Genomic DNA, 21,521 nt, shown 5'->3' with positions numbered 1-21,521 from the left:
CGTACAAACATAAAGATGCAAGGTGAACTGACTGCTGACGAACTGTTCGATGCAGAAAAGTACTCATTGGAGAAGATAACACACCCAGACAAACCTGGAAACTAGGAAAGATTGAGGAACTGTTTCCAGGCCGAGATGGCCTAGTTAGGTCATGTTCAGTTCGTACTGCTTCAGGGACTTTGTTGAGGAGACCTATTCAGTTGATATACTGCCTAGAGATTTAGATGAACACAGTTTTTCATCGGGGGGGAGGATGTTGTAACTTTAATGGGTTACAGAGTTAATGTTTAAGTTAATTCATTGAGCTGTTGTAACGGCTGTTGAATGGAGTAGACCAAGGCGCAGTGTGGTTAGTGCTCATCATGAAATTTAATGGAAAATGAGAACACTTTACAACTAAACAAAAGACAACAGCCAAACAGTTCTGTCAGGTAACAAATGACTAAACAGAAAATAACTACCCACAAACCCCAAAGGAAAACAGGCTGCCTCCCAATCAGCAACAACGATATACAGCTGTCCCTGATTGAGAGCCATACCGGCGGAAACAAAGAAATACCAAACATAGAAAAAAGGACATAGAATGCCCACCCCAACTCATGCCCTGACCAACCAAAATAGAGACAAAAGGATCTAAGGTCAGGGCGACAGCTGTATATGAAGATTTTTTGTTTAGTTATTTACATATGTAATTGTGTTAGAATTTGTGTGTTGGAGATTGAGAGAACTACATACGTATTGGTTAGTATTGAATTACGCTTTTGACTGCAAGTTCCAGAATACCTTGCGACATGAACTAGAGAGAGAGCGTAAGTTATGTCAAGTGACTATCCTGACTTTTCGCTAGCAACCAACTTTTGTTTTGTAGAATCTAAAGTTGTTAAATGTAACGTGAACAAGTATTATTACTAAAAGAAGCTTTTATTTCAAACCCAACGTCCAGAGTCATTACTTTGAAGATAGTTATTCTGTATTGACACTTATGAAATGCTTGTAATTATACTTCAGTATTCCATAGTGACATTGATAAAATATCTAAAGACACTGAAGCAGCAAACTTTGTGGAAATTAATATTTGTGTCATTCTCAGCTTTTGGCCACGACTGTATATAGTCGCATGAATGTTCATGAGAAACCATAGCTGGGTACCATGTCTGACAAACTAATAAAACCTATTACTTTATAGATATACATCAATAAAATTATTACAAAAAATAGCTTGTGAAAAAGGGTACACTTTATTTCAAGAAAGTAAGCCAAAGCAGTTGGCCAATTCATTGAACAACAACCAAAACAAAATGTGAATTGGACCTCAGTGTTTGGTTGGGACTGGTTTGGTTGGACTGAGCAGGACGGAGAATAAAAAAGGTGATTTTATTATTTCAGAAACCTGTAATCTAGAAATACTACCATAACCAGTTCTTGTTTGGTTAACAGTTCAACTACAAGGCAAACAGTAGTAGTCATTTAGCTTAATTCATTTAACACTTGTTTTATCAAAGGAATGTAAAGCACATTTTCATACAAGATTGTTTTGTTGTTTTGTACAAAACAAATTCTCAACTGAATTCAGTTTCATCTACATTTACTGCTTAGGTTGCTTGAACGTTGAGGGGTTGGGAGAGCGAGTGTGTGTTTGCCACAAAGGTGAGAGCCACTATTCCTTCTGCTGGCAGGAATGGAAAGTGCATGCCTTCTCCAAATCTGAGGGGGGAATGGGAGAACAGGTTTTAGCTTTAGATGCAGATATGTCCTTTATACAGTGTGTGTGTGTGTGTGTAAGGTTGTCACGTAATGGGACTCTACCTGAGGTACTGTCGGAGCACTTCCTGAGCGATTGCATGGCGATCATGTACTCTTTCCCAAGGAAATCCTGGTATTTGGTGCCTTTTGGGATCTCCTGGAGACACTTTGTGGAATCCTTGAAGAGCAAGTTCTTTTCAACAGATGACTGGAACATTCTAAATGAGGAATCGCTGCCGCTTGAGCCGAACTTGGCCTAAACACAGGGAGAAAATATTTACTTGGTGGTTAAATCAATGATAAACCTTAAAAATGATATTTTAGACTATTTCTTACACTAAATGTGCATTTAATAGACCTCCCCCCAATTAACCAAAACTGATCTTAGATCAGCTTGGGGATCATGGGTGGAAATGGGAAAACTGGAGGGCCACAGTATACGCAGGCGTATGTTCCAGTGGGTTAGTGCTGAGCTGAGACAAAACCTTAAACTCTGTATCCCTCTCGTACTAGAGTTGCTCATCCTTGGCTAAACTGACTATGGAGTTGTCTTAAGAAGAAACAGATCTGGCCATGTCTTAACACCCACCTGCAGCTCCAGAAGGATGGACACAACGTCTCCACGGGTCTCTGGGCGTGTTATCACAGCATGGGCGGGCACCTTGGCCAGGTGGCACTCACTGAACTTTGTGACTGGCTGAGTAGTACCATCCTGGCAGAGGAGTTCAAAGTCAGAGGACTTCAGGTCCTTTGCCCAATCTGGACCATTACCTACAGGGAAGGATGGTTAGAAAGGAGAGAGTTGAAGACTTTGTTTTCAGATACAGAGAGCCACAGATACAGAGAGCCATAGAAAGTGCATGAGAGAAATAACACTGAGTTGAGATTCATCTATAGGAGAGAGAGGAGTGAAGCTGAGGAGCATGAGACAGAGAGAGAGATGAAAATAGGGCAGCAGAACATCTGTATGTGGATAAGAAACACACTTACCATCAGTGCTCTCTGGTACAATAGTGTGTTTAATGAAGGCAACATCTCCAGCATCTTCAACCAGACATCTGGAAGGATATCAAGACAGACAATTAGATGTATAAAAGAGTGAGAAATATACTATAGGCCAACAAATATATTTTGTTTTGTACAGTCCGCCATCACTATTAGAAAGATCCTGGTGAAGGACTCAACTATCAGCTCCACTATTGAATCCACCGTTGTGGTGGCGCCCCCTACCTGAAGGCTCCAGTATAGCCGTAGTACTGCTCTTCAGACCTGGCTTTGCACCTGTACTCATCTCCCACGGCCTTCCCACTGCCCTTACACTGGGCACAGAAGGGAGAGCCCACCTCAGATCCAGGAGCACAGCCCTTACTGAAGTACTTAGCTGAATTCAGGAAGGAGACACAGTATGAGATTAAGTACATTCATAGACATACCAGTACACAAGTATAGAATGACACATATTATAAACACACACACACAGCTGCCCACTCACTGAAGTCGCAGTCATTAGTCTCCTGGTGGATGAGACCCATGGGTATGTTCCAGCCTGCGGTCCTGCCCAAGCCGGTGTGGCATGACCTCTTGCCCTTCAGGGTTTTCCAGGTCAGCCCAGATCCCTTCTTTGCCACCGCCACCGCATAGTAGGATGACGCCTCTGAGAGGATACACAGAGGGAAGAGGTGAAAGAGAAAGTCCAGCACTAGGCTTGATCGGTGTTCGTGAAGCCGGCCCAATAAATCTTACTGTAGCAATACTGTAGCATTATAGTATGGTCTGTGTTTGGTGAGGGAGCAGGTGTAAGCATGTGTACTTACCACCAGGGGCGCTGCACAGATCTGTGAGGAGAGAGAGAGAAAATCTGCATGTTAACATTGTTGAGGCAGAGCAGGAGAGGATAGAAAGGGAGAGGGGAAGACACATCGATGATATTAGTGTGTGTGTGTGTGTGTGTGTGTGTGTGTGTGTGTCATACCTGCATCATACTGCTCCACCATGACAGGGACCAGACCACATTTTCCAGCAGTGTACACCTCCCCACCATCCACCGCTATGGCATCTGCCTCTTTACGCTGTGGAAAGAGAAAACAAAATAGAAATAGCGGAAAGGAAGGAACGAAAGAAAATTAGATTAAGGGAATTACTTGCGAAAGAACAAACTATAAAGTGCACATACCACCTTGTTAATAAAACTTTTTATCCACCCTCACCCTCTAATAATAATATATATAATTAGCAAACGCTTTTCTTCAAAGCAACTTAGTCATGCGTGTATAAATTCTTTACCAATGGGTGGTCCCTGGAAATGAACCCACTATCCTGCCATGCTCTACCAACAGAGCTATAGAGGACCTCTCTTCTCCCATAGCCTTACCATGATCTTCTCCCATAGCCTTACCACGATCTTCTCCCATAGCCTTACCACGATCTTCTCCCATAGCCTTACCACGATCTTCTCCCATAGCCTTACCATGATCTTCTCCCATAGCCTTACCATGATCTTCTCCCATAGCCTTACCATGATCTTCTCCCATAGCCTTACCATGATCTTCTCCCACAGCCTTACCACAATCTTCTCCCACAGCCTTACAACAATCTTCTCCCATAGCCTTACAACAATCTTCTCCCATAGCCTTACCACGATCTTCTCCCATATAAAGTGCACATACCACCTTGTTAATAAAACTTTTTATCCACCCCCTCCCTCTAATAATAATATATATAATTAGCAGACGCTTTTCTCCAAAGCAACTTAGTCATGCGTGTATAAATTCTTTACCAATGGGTGGTCCCTGGAAATGAACCCACTATCCTGCCATGCTCTACCAACAGAGCTATAGAGGACGTCTCTTCTCCCATAGCCTTACCATGATCTTCTCCCATAGCCTTACCATGATCTTCTCCCATAGCCTTACCATGATCTTCTCCCATAGCCTTACCATGATCTTCTTGATGCATTCCTCCACTGTGGGTGCGTCCTGGCAGTCGATCTTGGATTCACCATCTGCGAAGCTGTTAATTGTCCAGGTGTCACACTTGCCCTTCTCGGCATGGCCCACAGCACACCATTTGATGGCCCTGGAGCTGGCACCTGTGGCCTGCGCTGAAAAGCAAATGTTGGGGAGAAAGCGATGACCTAACAGTGTAAGACGTGTGTGTGTGTGTGTGTGTGTGTGTGTGTGTGTGTGTGTGTGTGTGTGTGTGTGTGTGTAAAAGTACATGTGTGTGTGCGTGCATGTGTGGCCTCACATTTTTTCAGGGAGCGGATAGTGCTCATGTACTCAGCTCCCAGGTAGAGGAAGGAGTCGGTGGTTGTTGGCAGCTGTACTAGTTTCTGAGCGGAGTCCTTGAACATCAGGTTCTTGGCTGCATAACCATCAGAGGAGAACAGATTGAAGTCCTGTTGGGGCACAAATGAGTGAATACACATTGTGTGATTTTGTTCATCTTGGCGTATCTGTCAGTGTCAGTTGTGATGTTTAGGGCCAAGAGTTTATCCTGAACATGTGGCCAGAGGTGGAAACACTCTGGGCCCCCAGGTCACATGGTCAGAAAAGACTCCAGGGCCCTTATTCAGAAAAATCTCAGCGTAGGAATGCTAATTTGGGACGTGGGCCTCATTTATCAAGCGTGTATAAATGTCTCACTAAATTCTGGTGTACGTGGAGCTTCTAGGATTTGTGTGTGCAACAAAGTATTTGGATTTATCAAACATACAGCATGTTTTCATTGATAAAGCAGAGCCATACTATATTTGTGTGCTCGTGAACGAGTGTTACAACTCCGCCTGGAAATGCCCTCTCTTCGACTGATGGTAACAGAAACACCCTCATTTGCTGTATGATTTGGAGGTTTTGGAACTGGATCATGACTGTTTTTTAAAAGCACAATGGCAAATTTGATCACATTTCTGTACAGTTGTGGGCAGAATGTTTAAAACTTCTGCTGTGAAAAATTCATGCCACCTATAGCGAGTGTCAAACAATGGCCGCGCATTCTGCAAGACTGATCGTTCAATAAACAATGTAAAAGTAAATGCTGCAAAAGCTTGATAAATGATGCCTCTGGTCATATTCGTAATGCTCTATAAGGCTCAACTGATCCTAGATCAGTACTCAGGTGACAGCGATGACAGGTGACAGTAATGTCCAGTACCTTGACGGCCACCAGTTTGTTGTAGATGCGATTGGCCAGTTCGGGGTCCTTGCGGCTGACCACAGCGTGGGCGGGTACTCTGGCCAGGTGGCAGGTCTTGTAGCTGTCGATGGAAGCTCTGGTGCCATCCTTGCACAGCAACTCATAGCTTGCCTTCTCTGCGGCTGCAAGCAGGTAATAGGAGGTTGTATAGTAGGTGACGTGTGAGTGGTTTGGACATTTACACTAAGCATTAACATAGTTTTCCGTAATTGTAATTCTAGAGTTTGCATTTTACAGTTGTAATTCAATATCGGTATGCTAGCTAATGCTTTAAAAACACACCAGGTACAGCCAGGGGCTTGATGAAGGCAACATCTCCAGCTCCATCTTTCAGGCACCTTGTGAGGCAAAAATACACAGTTAGTGGCCAATCCAGAGCAGGTAGAGGGAGATAGAGACTACTGATAGAAGGAGAAAGGATACAAATATCTGCCGATTCCAAATAGGGTAGATTGAGAGGTATGGGTGTACAGAGCATGGAGTTATTCAGAGATGGTAATGGTGTATCTAGGAGGGGTAGAAAGAGACTGGTACTCACTGGAAGGCCCCGGCATAGTCATAGTAGGGCTCCTTGTGAGACCTGGAGCAGTCTCCCTTACAAAGCTGGCACAGTTTGGACCCCATAGTGGCTCCTGGAGCACAGCTGGCATTGAAGAAGTCGCTCACCGCTGCAAAACACACACACACACTATGAAAACCCTATGATTGGATTAAGCATACCTGCACACAGTCACTGTACAGTATATTCAGAACGTACAGCATATACAACGCATTTTACCAACTGACAGAGAGGAATAAACACAACAATCCAAACATTCCCCACTGGGTAACAATTGACTACAGCAACTGTTTAGGCCAGCAGCATACCACCCTGCATCCCACTGATGGCTTGCCACTGACGCTAAGCAGGGTTGGTCCTGATCAGTCCCTGGATGGGAGACCAGATGCTGCTGTAAGTGGTGTTGGATGGCCAGTAGGAAGCACCCTTTCCTCTGGTCTAAAGAAATATCCAAATGATTGGAGACACTGCCCTGTGTAGGGCGCTGTCTTTCGGGTGGGATGATAAATGGGTGTCCTGACTCTCTGAGGTCATTAAAGATCCCATGGCACTTATCGTAAGAGTAGGGATGTTAACCCCGGTGTCCTGGTTAAATTCCTAATCTGACCCTCATACCATCACGGTCACCTAATCATCCCCAGCTTACAATTGGCTCATTCATCTCCCCTGTAACTATTCCCCAGGTCGTTGCTGTAAATAAGAATGTGTTCTCAGTCAACTTACCTGGTAAAATAAGGGTTAAATAAAATAAAAGATAACTATCAGGTTTGAGATGTTGATTATTACGCATAATAGTCCCTGCTAGTTTAATGAAATTAATAAACTATCCAAAAAGCAGTGCAGCCACTCACCCGACTCCACAGGTCTGTCCTCGATGCCGGCCCATTGGATCTGGCTCTCAGTCACCAGGGTACCGATGGGAATGTTCCAGCCTGCAGATTTGCCCAACCCGGTGTGGCAGGACTTCTTGCCACGGAGGGTTTTGAACCCAAAGGCAGTGCCCTTCTTGGCCACGGCCACAGCATAATAGCAGGTGTCAGAGTCTGATAGACAGGAGAGGAGCCATCAATACAGAGTTCAGAAACCAGATTCAGACAGAAACCATTTGATCCCATTCAAAGTACAGAATCAATTTTCTGTTGGCCTATCTTTGCAACTGAAGTGCTAAGGGCCATTGTATACCCAGTCTCTTCCATTCACCAATAGACAGAGAAATGTTGAATCTATAAGCCTTATAGAGAACAATATGTATAACACATTCAATTTAGCAGAAAAAGTCGAGGAAATCTTGAACTTGGTCTTGAGATGCTTACCCTCACCATAGTCCTCTGCAATGATGGGCTGCAGGCCGTAGTTGGTGAGGCCAGCTGTGTAAATATCTCCTCCATCCAGAGTGATAGCATCAGCCTCACCCCCCTTGCAGGGAGGAAGAGAGACATCCGTGAAGGACAAAGAGAGAAAACACACAACAACAGACCTGCACCTCACAAGGTTGTTAATGCAAGCGGATCAGCTGGTGCTGGCTGGAAATTACAGATGGGCTGCTATCTATTCTACAAGAGACTAGTAATTTCAACCTTTTGTCAAACTTCAAGAAACTATCCCTCAAAAATAAATTGTAAACTACAACATGCACAAATAAAAGCTCTCTTTACGTTACTGTGACACATCGAACACACCGACAGCGTTTTGCATTTTGGTACACCAGAACTACATTCACTTCCAATGAAACGCAGCGTTTGCCTTGCAGCATTGCGTTGCAGCATTGCGTTGCAGAGGCAGTTGCAGTGCATTCGGTGTGGTGCATAAGTTGGATTTATTTTACGTATGCGTCAAACTGTATGCGTAGACGGCTTGACAGAAATGGTAGCAGAAGGTGAATGTGGAACTTTTTTTGCATACATATCCAGATGATGCTGCGTACTATTTTGCGCAAAGACACTGTCGGTGTGATCAAAGCGTGAGTCACCATGCATGTACCATGTGCGTAACGATGCAACTCCATGGGGTTTTGTATTCACTGACCTTGCTGGCGCAAAGGTAAAACGCACAAGAACACGCACAAGTCAGAAGTGACAAGTCACACATTAAAATACTGTTTAATAGTAGAGATTCTGATATAAGTAGTTAGTCTCTCACCTTGATGGCTTGGATGCATTCAAAAGAGCCGTCCTTCCGCACACATGAAAACTCCGCCACCTTGGCTGCGAGGTCGTGGCATTTCCGCAGCTCTTGCTCCGACTTTACGCACCATTTAACAATTCCCTCAGCTGGGGCAGCATACGCCGTAGCTGAGGACAGAATAAATGCTATGATAAAATTGTGAAATATAAATTAAAGCAATCAATGTCTATTGATATTTTTCCATGCGTAATTATCTTTGCATGTATAAGCCCACTTACCTAGGCACCCCAGCAGCGCTGAGAGGAGAAGCAGTTTCATGTTCTCGAAGTCTCCAAGTCAACAATTCCCGGAGTGAAAAAGTAGGCCGTTTTAGAAGGCAACTCTGGCTTTTATAGAAAACCAATAGCCTGGGGTCCATGGTGGGCTGACTTAGCTGAAAAGAGGCCATAGTTTGTTTAGGGTTTCCCAATATGTTACATGGCGCGTTTAATTGTTCATAGGCGGGGTGGGCGCGCGTGGCTCACTCCCTGTGTGTGTGTGGTTTGTGTGTACTCAGACTTCAGACATTTCCACATAATGGAAATTCACAAAATAAATAGTCCTACATTAAGCAATATCTCATGTTTTTCAACTGTTATTTCAAAGCAGTCTTCCAATCTACAAGTGTTTGCAGCATAGTCATCATCACTAATCAAAATGTTGAGCAATGTGTAGTTCAGGCAAAAAAGGCACAGGTGTATCTTTTCTTGAGAATTAGGGCAAAATGAGATTAAATTGAGTGTATATCCTCCCAGCTCCACAAGGCAGGTAGCCTAGTGTATATCCTCCCAGCTCCACAAGGCAGGTAGCCTAGTGTATATCCTCCCAGCTCCACAAGGCATGTAGCCTAGTGTATATCCTCCCAGCTCCACAAGGCAGGTAGCCTAGTGTATATCCTCCCAGCTCCACAAGGCAGGTAGCCTAGTGTATATCCTCTCAGCTCCACAAGGCAGGTAGCCTAGTGTATATCCTCCCAGCTCCACAAGGCAGGTAGCCTAGTGTATATCCTCTCAGCTCCACAAGGCAGGTAGCCTAGTGTATATCCTCTCAGCTCCACAAGGCAGGTAGCCTAGTGTATATCCTCCCAGCTCCACAAGGCAGGTAGCCTAGTGTATATCCTCCCAGCGCCACAAGGCAGGTAGCCTAGTGTATATCCTCCCAGCTCCACAAGGCAGGTAGCCTAGTGTATATCCTCCCAGCTCCACAAGGCAGGTAGCCTAGTGTATTTCCTCCCAGCTCCACAAGGCATGTAGCCTAGTGTATTTCCTCCCAGCTCCACAAGGCATGTAGCCTAGTGTATATCCTCCCAGCTCCACAAGGCAGGTAGCCTAGTGTATATCCTCCCAGCTCCACAAGGCAGGTAGCCTAGTGTATATCCTCCCAGCTCCACAAGGCAGGTAGCCTAGTGTATATCCTCCCAGCTCCACAAGGCAGGTAGCCTAGTGTATATCCTCCCAGCTCCACAAGGCAGGTAGCCTAGTGTATTTCCTCCCAGCTCCACAAGGCATGTAGCCTAGTGTATTTCCTCCCAGCTCCACAAGGAATGTAGCCTAGTGTATATCCTCCCAGCTCCACAAGGCAGGTAGCCTAGTGTATATCCTCCCAGCTCCACAAGGCAGGTAGCCTAGTGTATATCCTCCCAGCTCCACAAGGCAGGTAGCCTAGTGGTTAGATCGTTGGACTAGTAACCGAAAGGTTCCCCGAGCTGACAAGGTAAAAACATGCCTTTCTGTCCCTGAACAAGACAGTTAACCCACTGTTCCTAAGCCGTCATTGTAAATAAGAATTTGTCTTTAACTGACTTGCCTTGATAAATAAATTTCAAATAAATACATTCGAAAGAGAAAAAAAAAACGCAGGAAACAACCAAGGGTTTGTTGAGTTCCCAAAAGCTTCTTGGCACTAAGATCAAGATGGCACTAAATCCTCAATTCTGAGGATGAGCCTTTTCTTATCCAGCTTTTTCAGACTGGTGAGGTACAGCAGATGAAGTAGAGGGGGCAAGCATGAGGACAGGCAGATCCACGAGCAACTGCTGCACCTCATGATGAGTTCATATTTTGTGGCTCCCACCCCCATCAAAGTTACCCATCCGTGTTCTAAACTCAGCAAAAAAAGAAACATCCCTTTTTCAGGACCCTGTCTTTCAAAGATAATTCGTAAAAATCCAAATAACTTCACAGATCTCCATTGTAAAGGGTTTAAACACTGTTTCCCATGCTTGTTCAATGAACCATAAACAATGAATGAACATGCACCTGTGGAATGGTCGTTAAGACACTAACAGCTTACAGATGGTAGGCAATTAAGGTCACAGTTATGAAAACTTAGGACACTAAAGAGGCCTTTCTACTGACTCTGAAAAACACCAAAAGAAAGATGCCCAGGGTCCCTGCTCATCTGCGTGAACATGCCTTACGCATGCATGAGGACTGCAGATGTGGCTAGGGCAATACATTGCAATGTCCGTACTGTGAGACGCCGAAGACAGCACTACAGGGAGACAGGACGGAGAGCTGATCGTCCTCGTAGTGGCAGACCATGTGTAACAACACCTGCACAGGATCCGTACATCCGAACATCACACCTGCGGGACAGGTACAGGATGGCAACAACAACTGCCGAGTTACACCAGGAACCCACAATCCCTCCATTAGTGCTCAGACTGTCCGCAATAGGCTGGGAGAGGCTGGACTGAGGGCTTGTAGGCCTGTTGTAAGGCAAGTCCTCACCAGACATCACCGGCAACAACGTCGCCTATGGGCACAAACCCACCGTCGCTGGACCAGACAGGACTGGCAAAAAGTGCTCTTCACTGACGAGTCGCGGTTTTGTCTCACCAAGGGTGATGGTCGGATTTGTGTTTAACGTCTAAGGAATGAGTGTTACACCAAGACCTGTACTCTGGAGCAGGATCAATTTGGAGGTGGAGGGTCTGTCATGGTCTGGGTTTGTGTGTCACAGCATCATCTGACTGAGCTTGTTGTCATTGCAGGCAATCTCAACGCTGTGCGTTACAGGGAAGACATCCTCCTCCCTCATGTGGTACCCTTCCTGCAGGCTCATCCTGACATGACCCTCCAGCATGACAATGCCACCAGCCATACTGCTCGTTCTGTGTGTGATTTGCTGCAAGACAGGAATGTTAGTGTTCTGCCATGGCCAGCGAAGAGCCCGGATCTCAATCCCATTGAGCATGTCTGGGACCTGTTGGATCAGTGGGTGAGGGCTAGGGCCATTCCCCCCAGAAATGTCTGTGAACTTGCAGGTGCCTTGGTGGAAGAGCGGGGTAACATCTCACAGCAAGAACTGGCAAATCTGGTGCAGTCCATGAGCAGGAGATGCACTGCAGTACTTAATGCAGCTGGTGGCCACACCAGATACTGACTTACTTTTGTTTTTGACACCCCCCCCCTCCCTTTGTTCAGGGACACATTATTCCATTTCTGTTAGCAAGATTCAACAACAGACATGTGACTATGTTCATACAAATATTTACATATGTTAAGTTTGCTGAAAGTAAACGCAGTTGACAGTGAGAGGACGTTTCCTTTTTTGCTGAGTTTACATGTAGGCTACCAGCCTGATGGACTCCATATACATTACAACAGGTGCTATAGGTGAAAAATTGGTGTCTCAAGCAGCAGTTTAGCTTCCCCCATAGATAGCACCTGCTCATAATATAGCACTGATCAAATAACATGTACGAGTCATGCTCATTGCAGCTCTTTTTTATGCCATGTCATGAATAGTAGTTGTCAAGCAAGCACAGCAGATAGTGCCACCATGCACAAATGCATGGTTGCACCTTTGTTGTCGGCAGTTGATTGCTCAGTTTCATGTCTCCACTCTGTATTCTACCATATAAGTGAATTACTATGTCGCTACTGTTTATCTTGAATTGAGCGTAAATTCCCTACAGCCCACCTCGACTCAAAGGAAAGTAATATTTTTCATCAATAGAACAATATTTTTTAAGCATTAGACTTGACTTGAACTCTTGGTAGTACTATAAATATGGTTCTCAAATGTAAAATACGCGTTGAAGAAAAGCTATCATACTGATAAAATGATATTAACATCATTGATGAATCAATTGATTAATCAATCGTATGAAATATGATTGACAGAAACGCTGAGCGGGTATAGAGAATTTTCTTTTTGTCCGTTTAACTGCCAAGCAAACATATTTGACTGGTGTTTGTACAGTCAACATTACCCAACACAGGAGTTAAAGTACAGGCCTCTCTCCGAATGAGACCTAGCAAAGAACACGAGATTAGCCTGCCTTTGTTAATGTTACTTGTCCTTTTCAGCCAACACGTACCTATTCAAATCAAATATTATTTTAATCCTTTCACAATAAGTCACTGTTATTGTAGCCTCCGATGACTGGAAGTAATATTATTTCCCTGATCTTTACCGTAAGAATGTATGGCAGTGTATTGGAAGGGGTTGTAATGGCTACATTTGGGAATCTCCAAGTCATGTGATTTTAAGGTAGTCTGCAACCCAAAGAGAAATAACAGCATTCTCTATGCACTGTCATTTACAACTTTATAAGAGCTATTCATAATATATAGGGAAATGAGTAACCCGTTTGGATAAGAGAATTCTAAATATAAATGACACTTGTTTTAGATCTATTTTACCTTATGATCACTAGAGACAAATGTGAAACCAGTCATATGGCAGCAAACTGAAACATATCAACTTTCCCACTGAAAAGTTTATGAAATGCTGTGCCATTATGCAGAATTTGAATTGTACAGCCTTTTAACTTGCAGGGATGGGCACTCTCGAATGTCTTAATTATAGGTTAACCTGACTTTCTGATAGTCGATACTGATAGTGGGGGTAGCCTATCATTATTTCCTAACAACCACACATATTCAACTGCCAATTTACTGTTAGTTCCCTTCAGTTGGTATAGCCTACATTATCATTCCATTTAATTACTTTGTTTTTTTTTTACCTTCATTAGCTTCCTCTGTAAACGCGGTCACGGCCATGTGGTTGTTGCTGAGGATCATTAGTAACAGTTGATAATATAAAAAAAGACATGTAGGCTAATTAAATCATTATGAAGTGGAGAGCAGACCAAGCCGTACCCCACACATGGCACATTATAGGCTACTATGGTACACTATTTTCCCTATTTACACACTAATCTTCCAACATTACCGTGGGTTAAGAACTGAATGTGGTAATTTTCAGAATGAATCAAACAACTAGATTTTAGATTCATCAATATATTTACTGCAAAAGGCTCTTCAAACTAGTTGTATGATTCATGATTCATAACCCAAAAATGTGCCTAAATAATCTATAAAATCAGAATATTTTTTAATCTTCCAGTTGGTGTTGAAACGGAGATGAATATACATATAATTAAAACAATTATTTAATTGATCCCTATTTTTGGAACTCGTTCTCTCTATGTATTCTAGTCTGTCAACAACATTTTTATTAAAAGGTACACAATATTTAAAGTGATGGTTTAAGATAAATGTACAGAAAACCCTATTGAATGAAAACTCCACGAGAATCTGTTGGCCAGCAAGTGGGAGGGTTTTCAGTGTGCAAGGGAACCACGCCAGCAAATCCCGTTACGAGCCTTCATAAGGTAAATCTGAATAACAAATTGGGAAGTGAGTAGGAAAGGCGTGCGTAGGAAAAGCATGAATTCGTAAGTCTAAATCAGGCCCAAAGAGTCTCAGTAGGAGTACTGATATAGTATCAGTTTAACCTTTTAGATCAGAATGAATAGGATTATATGGGCTTGGGGGACCTGGTCCTAGAACAGCACTCTATGGGCCCTGAAATGAGACGGAGTGTCCTGCTTTCCATTCTAGCCTCAGAACAATGGAGGCGAGTTTCATTCAAACAACTGGTACATTTTAATAAATCAATCCAAGTGGCCAGTGGCAATGGATATTTATTTACCCATGCCCTACTTCCTGATTCATGCAGAGAACTGGACAGTGAAGGGCCTATCACAAAATTAGAGAGGTCCAGGATTCTTTAGAGTAAGGTACTTTAAAACGTTAGAGGCAGACCACCAATCAGACATTTGCCAAGGGCTTTTGTGCATAACTGCACCCTGTGCCCTGCACTATGACTGTACTCCAACCTCTCCATGGGTTTGTTTCTCAGGGGTTTGAGATAACAAAGTGTCTGCAGTGCACTCTGTGCGTTTGACAAAGAAACACTCTGAAACTAAGAAACATTCTGACAAGGACATGACCATTGATTTGAATCAGGTGGCTGGTCATATGCATAACCACAGCTGGACACACACACTATCTCTGACACACACACACACAAACACAGTATCATGTGAATTTTGACCCCGTGATCTGAGTCAGTAGTGTCAGAGTGCAGAAACAGCGATAAAGACTGTTACGTTAGTTGCTGGGCCAAGTTGCACAAGTTCACACCGTTATTGGTGCACTGCTCTGGGACAACATAGAGAACAGCCTTTCCATTTATATAACCAGAAATTCAGTGGAGCCATTAACAGGATCTTCATTCTTGGTCCGTGTATCGTCCGTTCATTGGTTATTCCATTCAAATCAGGAAGTGTAAAAACAGTAAATAGCTCATGTATTGTGTTTAGTTTCAGAATTTTAAGAAGGTAAATCGGATATCAACTCCTTTTCTCGTTTCTGGGTCTGTGTACTTTTTGGCCTATTAGATAACAAAATTTAAAAACACAAGTTAAGGGTCATTCCTCGTTTAATTTTATTTGAATCTGAAATGAAACAATACATGAACGGTTTTGTTATTTTCATTGTCTAAAGGAAATTTTATATAATGAGAAACAGAATAATTATTTGATTATTCAAATGTTGTGTTTTTAATTATATGTTTTGGTTTGACCCGTGCATGTTTTGGCCAATTAACAGTAGAGAGAATAAAGGAGACAGCATCGGTCAAAATCGTGATTTATGACCCTATGTCCGGCTGATTTATGACCCTATGTCCGGCTGGTTCATACATGCCCAAATAAGGGCATCCGGTCTGGACATCCTGGCGGGAAGGTGTCACGTGGTTAGGGTCATATAGTTTTATCCTGTTCTGTCACGTGTTAGAGTGTGTGTTATATCTATATTGCATCTCTTTGAAGTTGTCATGATGATTGATGTGTAGGGCCCTCATTGAACTGGGGGGGTTGTGTTTGAACATTTCAAAGAGGATGACCCCACACCCCCCTATTTTATTGCTCTAAGGGTTGTTGTCTATGAATTAGGAATGTCCGGGGGGTTATGTGTTGGAGGCAGACGTCTTATAAATACGCCCCAGACACACATGCGGCCCCAGAAAAAGCAATGGGGAACTATATACATATGTTGTTAGAGAGAATAAATACGTTTTTTCTTTTGAGAGAACTTACAAATGTGATGCATCAAATTATTGAAAATAAAGTGAACAATGTATCATTCTACACAACCCATAATACCTGGGCTAATGTAGAGCGTGTGCTAAAAATGGAGCAAATCATGAATCATGTACGACAGACGGGCGAGAGTATGCAATGGACACAACTGGTCTCCCGTCTTGTGGATGATTCTGAAGAACTAGAAACAAACTTGTCTAAGATTTTAGTTTATTTGTTTGAAACAACGTTTAATTGTAACATGTATCACATTTGTTGTTTATATACTTATATATTTGATGTGTGTGGTTTAAAAATTCAGCGACAAAAGCCTGTAAATCTAAACCAAATATACAGGGTGTTGCATGCTGGGATCATTGAGAAAACGGGGACAAGTATCCTGCAACGAATCCTAAATTGTCTGTATATGTAATACATGATGTTTGCAAAAATAAAAATACAAAAAAAATAAACTGAAATGTTGTCGTTATTTGAAAGTGGCTCATTCAGGGGCGGAAATCGCGGGGGGGACGGGGGGGACACGACCCCCCCCATCCTGGGAAAAATATGATTTGTCCCCCCCAATATATCACTGAAACATAACTATGTAATTTAAATAATATTAATAATACGCAATGAAAGCAGTTGTGCTGATTATAGACACTTAATAGTGCGTTTTTAAGTTTCAAAAGATTGCGACCCCCCCACCCTTTTCCTCACAATGGTTTTATCCACTGGCAAGGAACAGAGGGGTCGTAGCCACTGTCTGAAAGGCACTCAATGAACGTAACTGACGTGAGGTTAATCCAGTCAATCGCGCACACACACTAGCTGAATATGCAGAGCTAGTGCGCAAATATGAACTATTAAGCTAGCTAGTACCTATTCCATTTATGTGGCCTCGTCAAAGATGGAATCTTTGCTATCGTCAATTTATTCCGAGATCAGCATGCAGATGATGTAAGTTAGTGCTTCAAAGTCCCTGTGATAAGTTAGCGATAAACTGAAGTCCAAACTGAACAGAACTACACTCTCTTCTACCATTGTCTTAAATATATTTAATGGTCTCGTTGCAAAAGCTAAATTGTCGCAAGGGAACTTTTATTTATTTATTTTATTTAACCCGGGTAGCAAAGATTATAGCAAACACCACTGAAACTGAATTGGTGCTCGCTAGCTTTGCAAATTCAGCTATTGTTGGAAGCCAGCCAATATGAAACAAACTATTAAAATTACAAAAGGTTGCAGCATATGTTGTGTAAATGGTAAACTCATACAGCTGTCAACTCTTGTCATTTTAATCCGTTTCACATTTGCTAGCTACCTTTTAGATCGAAGGCCAAATAGAATGATAAAAGATAAGATGATAGAAGCCCATCTCCTACTGTAAATAACCTACACACTGTGTGTGTGTGTAGCCAGCCAGCCAGGTAGAAAAATGGCAGAAAAATAAAAGACGGACATCAGAGTATTTTTCAGTACACCAAAACGCAAAGTAAGAACCCTAGTAGCCTAATATCTCAAAGACTAGTTGATAAAATGTTCATAAGAAAGAAATGAAATTCTAATGGAAATGTTTCACAATGATGTCATTAGGCAGAGCAGGCAATAGATGGCACACAGACAGCAGAGTTGGGGACAGATATGCAGGGACAGGGAGTCTCAGGTAAGTTTGTTGAGTCTTTGTTTGGCAACATTATGAAAGGTTCTCCATTTTTTTTACTTGTAAAATAGGAACATAATTGGAAAATGCCATGGATACCCCCACTCTCAACTTAAACTGGTGACTGAACTAAGATTTGTTAAAGGCAATGGTATTGCTGTTGTGAGTAGTTGTGTAGTTTTGGGTACCGGTAGTTAGGAGTACGGCAAACACCTTATTTCTTTGGTTCCTCAATATACATTTACCATATTACAATGTAGGCTATGTGTTACAGCACTACTTTTGGTGTCCCCCTCAGGAATTGCTCTTGAGAAAATTTCATGTAATTGTCCCCCCCAAAGTTGATATCAGATTTTCGCCCCTGGGCTCATTAACGTTATTGTACCTCAGAGAGGCAGGAAGGATGGCGAAGCAGATGTTGAAAAAGGTGTATTACACCCCCTCTAACCCTGGGTCTTATGGGGGTAAGGAGCGTTTACAGAGAGCTTTGGCCGAGGGAACAGGCGTTGCTCAAGTGGATGATTGGTTAGCCGCGCAGGATGCTTATACTCTGCATAAACCTGTACGAAAACAATTTCCAAGAAATATAGTTTTTTCGACTCATGCCCTGTCCCAGTTTCAGGCGGATCTATGTGACATGCAGTGACATGCAGGCCCATGCAGATAAAAATGATGGAAATCGATACATGCTAACGGTTATAGATATTTTCTCTAAAATGGCCTTTGTAAGGGTCTTAAGAAATAAGAGCGGGGCAGAGGTGACCAGGGCCTTTGAATCTATCTTGAAGGAAGGAGGAGTCCCCAAGAAAGTGCAGACTGATGGCGGAAAATAATTTTTTAATAATACTTTTCAGAAACTCATGAAGAAGCATAATATAGTACATTTTGCTACAGGCTCGGATTTGAAAGCTTCAGTTGTCGAACGCTTTAACCGCACTCTGAAGGAGCGGATGTGGAGATATTTTACAGCTCACAACACGCATAGATATATCGATATAGTTCAAGATTTAGTAAAGAGTTACAACTACAGCTACCATAAGAGTATAAGGATGAAGCCCGCAGAGGTCTCTTCTGAAAACTCTTTTCAAGTCTTTAAAAATCTGTATGGTTTGTTCCCCCTTCGCCGTAAGAAAAAAATAGATTTTAAATTCATAGTGGGGGACAAGAGGGACATATTTCGACAAGAAATATGAGCAAGGTTATAGTGACGAAGTGTTCACCGTTACCGAATGTCTACCTCGCATACCCCCTGTCTACAAATTAAAAGATTATGACGGGGAGCTTATAGAGGGATCGTTTTACGAGAAGGAGCTACAGAAGTTACAGGTGGTTAAAGACAAAGTCTTTCACATGGAGGAAATTCTAGATCATAAGAGAGAAAGGGGCAAAAAATGGGTCTTGGTCCGTTGGAAAAACTGGCCTCAAAAGTTTAACAGTTGGGTTTTAGAGCAAGATGTGGTGGAGGCATCGGGGGTTAACTTAAACCCTCAGGCATGATAAATACATCGTCATTCGCGTGTACACAGGAGCGCATTATGGAACATAGCGGCTTCTACCTGACCCTCCCCAGTAATACGTCTGCACACATATATAGTAAGAACCAAAGTTCTAATTATACAACCAACTTTCCAAAGCCTATAGAGTTATCCGAGGCCTGGGAAGTAGGTCTCAGCGAGATTACATACCCCCACAGCTGGTATAATATCAAAGAGAAGGACCGGGATTTTTATTGCAAAAGGATATCGGAACCTGCGAAACTTATAAAGATTAAAAAAGGGTTCTATAGAACCGTCGACAGGATCGTCTCAGAGTTGAATGAACTCCTAACCCAGAACAATACGGAAATACTCTTGAGCTACAACCCTATTCATAAACGTGTACAAATCTCAGGGGCTGCGGAAAGGGGTATAAAGACCACCGGTAATTTAGCCTACATGTTGGGGCTGGTTCCCAATAAATGGACGTATGTGAAAGATAAATTAGCCCCATTCCCTGCGGATATACATGCAGGGTTTTACAACATATTTGTGTATACCGACATCATATCATATCAGAGGGTAGGAGACAGTTGTGTGCCCCTCCTGAGAACAGTTCATATAGAGGGAAAGGATGGAGGGATAGTCACTGTCATCTACGACAAGCCACACTACGTACCTGTAAGCAAGAAATATATTGAGAACATTCTGGTTGAGCTTAAAACGGATCAGAACGAAAACATCGAATTTACTTATGGTAAAACGATTGTAAAACTCCACTTTAGGCCCTCCAAAGCCTCTCTACATATATAATATCTTATTAGTATTATATATTATTATTTTATATAAACATAATACAAAATAAAATAAAAAATGGTTATGGAACACAACCACCATCTCGACCCTAATCGCTACGTCTCATACTATGTTGATCAAGTGGGTAATGGGTTACCCTGCTATCATGGATCCCCGACCATGTACGGTTCGGGGATAGGCGGTATATTTCGTAACCTCTTTAGGATGGTTTTACCGTTTATGAAGAGAGGCCTCAGCATAGCCAAACCTCATTTAAAATCAGCGGCTAAAAATATAGTAAGTGAGGTTGTAGCCAATGCTATGACCCGAAGGGCGTCACCAGATGCCGAGCATCAAGAAGGCTCGGGGCTTATGATGTTGTCTCGAAGACCAAAAAAGAGACCTCCAGGTATAAGGCGCAGGCCTGCCCCTAAAAAGCAGAGGTTAACCGTTAAAAGAAACTCAGTAAGTCAAAGACGTTGTAAAGTGAGGAGGTCTGGACCTAAAACGACAAAAAGAATACTCTGAAGTATTTTCTAAAAGAACCAAGAAACATGGCTCTTTTACACCGCATGTCCCCTGAAGCTATAAAGACTGAGCTCGATCTTTTCACGGCCCCCTTAACCCAACATTCAATAGATAGGTCCAGTTATGTGGAGATAGCCCCACTCTCTACCATTACCGACAACGGTCCTATAGAATTTTTCATACCAGGCCACGGTGACAACTATCTGGACCTCAACAACACCTTGGTGCATTTACGTCTAAACGTGACCAAAAGAGATGGTACTAATATTGCAAACGATGCCAAAGTGAGTCTCATTAATTACCCCTTGGCCACCATCTTCTCCCAAGTGGATGTGACTTTGGGTGAACGTCTAATCAGTCAAAGCAGTGCCACATACCCCTATAGGGCCATGATGGAGTGTTTACTCAACTACTCCGAAGACACTCTCAAGACACAATTCAGCGCCGGGCTGTTTAGCAAGGATACTGCAGGAGTCTCTATGGAATCGATAGACCCTTCCACCGGTGCAAACAAAGGACTGGAGGCACGCGCTCGCTACTGTGTCGAATCTCGAGAGTTTCATCTGCTAGGTCCTATACACTCTGACATTTTCTTTCAAGAACGTTTACTCTTAAATTCGGTTGATTTAAGACTCAAATTAACCAGGGCCAAGGATGAGTTTTGTCTGATGTCTACCCAAGACGGTGACTTTAGTTTAAAAGTGTTGGGGGCAACGCTTTTTATTAAAAAAGTGTCTGTATCTCCGGCAGTTCGTCTGGGTCACACACAGGCTTTGATGAAAGGAAATGCCCTTTACCCTCTCCAAAGAATTACCATGAAAACCTTTAGCATACCTGTGGGCAGTAGAATCTGCAGTCAGGAAAACCGTTTTCTAGGCCCTTTACCCCGCTATGTGGTTATAGGTTTGGTTGATCACGCCTCTAATACGGGCAGCTTACATAAAAACCCATTTAATTTTCAACACTTCAATGCAGAGTATGTAGCTCTCTGTCAGGACGGACGTCAGGTCCCTGCTAAGGCTT

At 42.9% G+C, this 21,521-nt stretch overlaps 1 protein-coding gene across 2 annotated transcripts; it reads right to left on the bottom strand.

The window, feature by feature from the left end:
* Positions 1–1,215: 1,215 nt before the first annotated feature.
* On the bottom strand, positions 1,216–8,983 carry tfa (transferrin-a). 2 transcript variants are annotated; one of them, XM_014190332.2, is made up of 17 exons: positions 8,899–8,953; positions 8,636–8,805; positions 7,810–7,912; positions 7,348–7,539; positions 6,476–6,605; positions 6,220–6,275; positions 5,896–6,059; positions 4,990–5,140; positions 4,680–4,843; positions 3,716–3,812; positions 3,558–3,578; positions 3,236–3,397; positions 2,974–3,124; positions 2,734–2,801; positions 2,333–2,514; positions 1,807–1,999; positions 1,216–1,704 (listed from the first exon to the last, which is right to left on the bottom strand). In XM_014190332.2, exons 1-17 carry the CDS (start codon positions 8,936–8,938, stop codon positions 1,658–1,660), a joined length of 2,091 nt encoding a protein of 696 aa, XP_014045807.2. In that variant the 5' UTR covers positions 8,939–8,953; the 3' UTR covers positions 1,216–1,657.
* Positions 8,984–21,521: the final 12,538 nt, after the last annotated feature.

Source organism: Salmo salar, chromosome ssa03 (assembly GCF_905237065.1).
Source record: "Salmo salar chromosome ssa03, Ssal_v3.1, whole genome shotgun sequence".
Classification (NCBI taxonomy): domain Eukaryota; kingdom Metazoa; phylum Chordata; class Actinopteri; order Salmoniformes; family Salmonidae; genus Salmo; species Salmo salar.
Note: the sequence above shows the minus strand (reverse complement) of the source record. Positions and strands in the feature narration are given on the sequence as shown.